General features: G+C 35.0%; 1 protein-coding gene across 10 annotated transcripts in view; it reads right to left on the reverse strand.

Annotated features, from left to right (window-relative positions):
• Nucleotides 1-6,558, reverse strand: part of LOC105451563 (inositol 1,4,5-trisphosphate receptor) — a 56,592-nt gene that overhangs the window by 6,528 nt on the left and 43,506 nt on the right. For 7 of the 10 annotated variants that reach the window (XM_011692096.1, XM_011692089.1, XM_011692087.1 and 4 more), the window contains 7 exons: nucleotides 6,161-6,272; nucleotides 5,575-5,682; nucleotides 3,473-3,590; nucleotides 3,159-3,391; nucleotides 1,948-2,089; nucleotides 804-1,090; nucleotides 209-715 (listed from right to left, as the gene is read on the reverse strand). In XM_011692096.1, coding sequence (XP_011690398.1) covers nucleotides 209-715; nucleotides 804-1,090; nucleotides 1,948-2,089; nucleotides 3,159-3,391; nucleotides 3,473-3,590; nucleotides 5,575-5,682; nucleotides 6,161-6,272 — 1,507 coding nt within the window. The remainder of the gene's footprint in view (nucleotides 1-208; nucleotides 716-803; nucleotides 1,091-1,947; nucleotides 2,090-3,158; nucleotides 3,392-3,472; nucleotides 3,591-5,574; nucleotides 5,683-6,160; nucleotides 6,273-6,558) is intronic. The other 3 variants (XM_011692093.1, XM_011692094.1, XM_011692091.1) reach the window with 1 other exon arrangement.

Genomic DNA, 6,558 nt, shown 5'->3' on the forward strand with positions numbered 1-6,558 from the left:
TAACAAAACTGTATAAGTGTGTGATATACATATATTAAACTTCTTTAAATCTAAGAATTTTAATTTTCCAGAAAATTTTGTAAAATTTCCTGACTTTTCCCTAATTTCCAGTTTTGTGGCAACCCTGATCTTTAGCTCACAGCCCTTTTGTATTAATAGATTAATTAAATTGACTTTTGTTAATCTGTTAAAATATACTGTCACTTACATCTTTGGGCGATACTCCTTCCTCTTCAGTCAGGGGATCGTTGAAGTCGCTGAAGTCGTCCAACGATTCCTGATGGAAAGCCTTGCACGCTACATCCACGAGCTGCTTCGGATTCATGTTGCACATAATTCTCTCCGCGTTCTCGCTGTCGCCTCTGCTCTCCATAATCGCCAGCAACAGTTTACTGGCATTATTCTTTAACTCCAGTACCAGATCCATCCTGGTCTTTCCCAGGGGATTGATATCGTTCAGTATCAACGCCGTTATGATGTCCAAGCCGTTGGACTCGTGCGTGGCGATGCAATTTTGATTATCGTGGCACGGTCCCTGACAGTATTCCGTCAACGTTTCCAACGTCTGATTGATCAGCGCTACGTTGAATTCGTTGATGTAGAGGCCAAGGAGGCCTAATCCGCCGGTGGTAGAGCCGCAAATGCAGTCCAAGAACATGAGCGTTTCCGACACCAGGTTGAAGTTTGTTTTATTATTTTGATTCCTTAGGAAATTCTATAAAAGAAGACATGGACGATTGGTTAATAATTCGAAATCAGCGTCATAATGAAAATACGATGATTCCGGTCGGACGATGAGGCACCTGTAATTCTCTGTTGTGATTCTCGCAGAGCAACTGCAAGAAACGCAGAATTGGTTGCATCACCAGGACTTTGGGGCTCAATTGACCCTCCTCCTTGTCGGAACCCGACGAATTTCCACTTTTATTTCTGTCCGACTTTTCGCTTATGTCGTCCAACGAGTTGTTCGCCGCGTCGTCGCTAAGCGCAAGACCATTGCGCATGTTTGCGTATACCTGTGCGTTGGCCGTCGCGACTTGATTCAATTCCTCGTGCATCTCGTCGGTTATCACCATTCCGTTGGGCTTTCCTACATATGTATATGGTAAACGCTCGATAAGTTTATTACGTACAGTCGTGGACAGATCGGTTGCGACACTTTTTTTTACAGGTTTCTAATATATATATTTAATATACATAATATATATTTTAATAACTAATATTTTGCAAATGCGAATCACGATGTACTATCTTTAGTCTAGAGACAGTATATGTATATACATATAACACAAATCGTGGTTCGCATTTGCAAAATATCGCATTTGCAATATATAATGCGTTTTGAAACCTATAAAAAAAAAGTGTCGCAACCGATCTGTCCACGACTGTACATAGAATTATTCAATCATTATTTAAAGACACACGTGTTAGCAGTAACGAATAGAGCACTAATTAAATGGAAAATAACTTAATAATCATAAATAACCAATAATGCCTTTGCAAGCCGATGTTGGTGTAATAATTTTTACTGTATTTTTACAAAATCAAGTCACATACAAACTGTGCCCCTCTAAACTGTCGGTCTTGAAACACATTCTTACATAAGATCAGAATCCACTATAACGAATTAAATTGTCGAACAATTTAATAATTTCGATGCTAATAAGCTACGAAGTATCTATTAACAATCTTCTCCCCCTCAAATTTGTAAAGAATTTATTAGATATAATTTAATAGATGCTTATTAGCATCAAAATTAGCGGCGCTCAGTTTGTACGTGGCTTGATATTGTAACAATAAAAATTATTACACACCAACATCCGTGTCGGCTCGCAAAGGCATTATTGGCTATTTATGATTATTCATTATACGAGCCGCAATTTCTTCAAGTTAAATTTAAATAACTTAATGTTTCTCCAATGGTATAGTATTTATTTTATTTCATACCTGATCCACGCTTTCCACGCGACAACTTGTCTACTTCCTTGCCCTCCTTGTCCTCGTGTGCTTTCGCCGCCATGTCAGACGTATTTACTGTCACAGTAGATTTAATCTCTTGCTGAGAGTCTTTCATTTTGTCGTAAAATACCTGGGCGAAGAAATTATAACATTAAATACGCTACATGCATGTTTATGTACTAAATAAGATTGGAACGTTCCTGGAGCAATATTTTAAAATTGATTTGTCCCCATTTCTACTTTCGCACAATGTTACATCCAAGTGCCAGACATAAAATAAAATGTCCCAATTGAATACACGCATCGGAAGGCACCCTTAAGGCTCGATAAATCATCCTCCTTAGAGTTGCCACAAAAAAATGAATTTTGAAATTCCCTGACTTTTCCATGATTTCCAGACAACAGTGGAAAATTTTCCATAATCAATATCAAATATATAATTCTAAATTTTAATGTTTAGAAGATACATATTTCAAGAAAAGTAACTTATATTATTAGAAGCAGCATAAATTTAGAAGTTTAATAATATAATATAATTCCAAATGCAAATTCAGGTCAACAAATTATTAATATCGCTTTAACATTGTGGCTTTGGCACTGATGTTATGCATTAAATTACAGAAAAAAAATTCCTTTATAACTGAATTTTCCGCGGGAATTTTGCTTGGAGACCAGACAAAAACTCAGTGGTAAAAGCAAAAAGATTTTTATAGACATTTCTTTAATATCGCTAAACATTCAAAATATTTTTGATTGCGATAAGAGAGAGGAGTCTCAAACAAAATCGCAATTTACGAAAATTTTTCGATTTTTATACAAAATCATTTCATTCTGTTATTGTCTATTGTTTAATTGTGGAAAAGAATTTTCAAATGAGAAAAAGCAATACATACAAAAATATAGTACAAAAATTATTGAGTTTCGTCGATAAAACAAATGACCCCTTTAAGGAAATTGTGAGCAAAATTCAAAATTCCAGGCTCTTTTATATCTTTCCCTGACTTTTCCAGGCTTTCCCGGTTTTCCAGGTCTGTGGCAAAACCCTGCCTCTCGGTCACTTAAAAAATTCTACGCCAAAAATGATTTGCCCCATTTCTACTCTGCGCGAAGCTAGAAACGAGACAAATCTTTCTTTTTTAAATCGCTCCAAAAACGTTTCAAACTCCAACTAGCTCATAAAATATTGTAGTGAGACGTACTTTGAAGAATGATTGACTTAAATCGCCACCCATTAACTTATTAAATATACTCTTCTGTATAATAGGATTTCCACCCTCCAGGAGCGCAATTCCCAGTTCTACGACCTCTACAAATATGCTCGGAGAGTGTACGCTCTTAATCACCAATTCTACTACCAAGTCTGAAGCACCTTCGTGGTCGAGATGAGTTTGCACATCGTGCAACGTTCTACCGGCCCGGCTTAACATCTTTGCTGTAAATCGCAATCATTAGCTCGCCGTTATCCAAATGCAATTAAAAAAATCTGTTACAGATAATATATCTTACGACTTACCTCCTGGACCGTGGGTAATGGTCGCGCTACGGGACACCCCAATGTCCACGTTCTCCGGATTTTGCGTAAAACTCTTGCCGAAGTAACGTGCCAAAAGATTATTTCTCAATACGTCTCCCTACGGAAAAAAAGGGAGTACTCAACGTCAGCGTTCTACCACACTCGTTTGAACTCGGAATGATGTACCAATACATAGTGCACAACATTAATAAAAACCAAAGAGATCCAGAGAGTATAGATATTCTCTTCGTATATTCACAAGTAATAGCTCTATATATATTGCAAATAATATGTATTGACACGGATTTCGGAATTGTATATTTACAAAAGTCGGTGCTTTTATGTGCTTAAAAGGTGTGAGAAATATCTTGTGCAATTTAGGATGCGTGTAGGAGAAATCTTATTACATATCATTGATACAAAATTTTTAACTTGAGACAAAATGTATGAATAAAGTGCAATATGAGAGCAAAAAAAAAGGTATAGAAGTTAATGTAATTGCAAACAGCATTCACATATTTCGTACATTAACAGTCGGTGAAGATCGTATGAAAATCGAAGACTTCAATAAGTGATTAAATTCATATAAGACAACAGATGGATTCGTATAAAGGTGTAAGATTGTATTCACATAGACATATATAAGAGTGTAATCTTGGGGCAGAGCACATAGAGTGAATAATAACAACACACATATTTTGGATGTGCATACGGTGGTGATATTTTGGTATATCAATGTATATCTATGCTCAAAGTGTGTTAACGGAATAACTGAGTATAAATATTGCACTATCTATAAATAAATAGCACATTCATTGGAGTAAGGAATTAATTACAAAACAGTAAAATTTCACATAAAATTTCACATTCGCAGTACATGTGATTTCCCCTCTCAAGAGTGCCTAAGAGTATTGAAAATTAAAAATATGTAGCATATTGTTATAATCATTAGTCAATGTGTAATTGTTAAAATGTAGAAACTATCATTGTATTGGTACATCTTACTACATAATTTATACACATTTACATATCTATCTAGGAAAGCTATATTTTTTGTATTTTATCTCTATATTCTTGTATGTAATAGTATTAAAATATATATACATGTATTTTTTTTTGTTAAACAAACTTCTAGAAATAACATTGTCAAAGGTGTAGATCGTAAAAGTCTTCGATGCACGGTAAATGTATTGCAGAGAAACATAATTTTTGTTTAATTTTTTTTGTTAATACATGCTTGCATTAACAAAGTAAGGCATTATTAATGCATGCTTTTTGTTAGTTTTTTTCTCACTCTGCACCGTGAATCAAAATTACTCTCGCATATAAGAGCATACGATCCTTATATATGTACTTACACATATAAGATATTAATAGATATATAAATATTATATATATATAAATATTATATAGGTATATTTTCTCAAAATGAAATTGTCTACATCGAGATAGAGATGGCTTATTTAATGTAAATACTTGTAAGATACTGTGAACGTAATAGTAAGAAATGGATATACAGATGTAATAAGAGAAATGGAGATAAATGAAAACGTGCTTATAAATCAAGCGGCATGCATAAGAGATCTACACAACGTACATTATGTTCTCTACTTTACGGAATTTTTACCACACCATATTCTCTACTTTACGGAATTTTTACCACACACCATTTACGACCCGACGTGTATGTATAACATATAATGGACAATCACTTATTGTTAGTCAACAACTTAAGTCAACACAATTAATCAACTACAATTAGCAACATATTTATTAATTTCGTTAGCTTTTAAAATGGAAGGTAAATTATGGTTCGTCATGATTTGCAGATCAGAGTAGTAAGTTTCGAGAGAAATGAGAATCAAACTGGATTCTCCTTCTTTTCCGACGATACATCCTATGTGAATGAATTTCTTTTACTTTTGACAATGCAACAGCATGTAATGTCGTAGCGATGTTAGAACTAATTCGTTCGCGCGTCCTAAATCACATCACGCGATCTCTTTTTCATTCGCGCGAAATGCTACTCGGCATATACAGAATTTTCGTTTCATATATACGTTGTGCCCATATTTCTCATCTATCTACTTTTTAATTTTTACCGGCTCTTGCTGAGTCAATTGTCGATTCTCAGACTGATCATTGGAATCTGTTCCAACTTGTGATTCGCCCTTCGTTTCTGACTCCGTCTGTTCCGAGATACCTTCGTTCTTCGTTCGCAGCATGAAAACATCTTTACCTACAGATCTATTCTACGAGATCTCCCCCCCCGCCGTTAAGACTTTGTGGCGTATTTGAGAAATCTCATTAACTTTTACATTATTCTTCGTAAATTATGCAGCAAGCCAAATAAATATTCAATCGCGCATTAAATCGTCTAATGTGCTGTGAGAGAGCGATCGGGCATTCAGCTGTACTATGAGAAAACGCGCCGTAAGTTTACGCCAGGTAGTTGCAGCACAGAGCAGAAAGTTCTTCGATTAAATATAATTGTGAAATCCGCAAGACAATGAGTTTATCTCATTGCGATACATTCAGCGATATTCTATTTTCCATGCCATTGCCGTAAACCTATTTACGCGAGCTGAATGCCCTCTTCCGCGATGCTGTGTTTTATATATATATCTTCCTCAGTATGATAAATGATTCATGTAATCTCATGCAAAATACAATTCCAATGACACTCACTTTTTCCCCGTATTCAGGATCGATAGCCATCATTTCCCGGAGCGTTCTTAAGACTTTGACGCATAACTTTTCTTCTTTTTCTTCTAACAATTTCTCAGTGTGTTTAATTAGTCTGTAAAGCAAAAGTGCGTTTATATAATAAATTTATGTTGCACGTGTGATACCACTAATGTATTGCAACATGGTGGGTACTCAAATTTTGTAAAAAAAATTCGCCGAAAATTCCCGGATTTTTCAGGAATTTCATTCAAAATTCCAGATAAGATTAGAGAATTTCTCAATACAGCTTTAAAATAAATTAGGTACTAAGAGTTTCAATAACGTATAGAATTTAATCCGTGAAACAATTTAATCTTCTCATATGTACAATAGTTACATCCCGTCACTTATACACATCT

The sequence above is a fragment of the Wasmannia auropunctata genome, unplaced genomic scaffold, assembly GCF_000956235.1.
Source record: "Wasmannia auropunctata unplaced genomic scaffold, wasmannia.A_1.0 LD336050.1, whole genome shotgun sequence".
Lineage (NCBI taxonomy): Eukaryota > Metazoa > Arthropoda > Insecta > Hymenoptera > Formicidae > Wasmannia > Wasmannia auropunctata.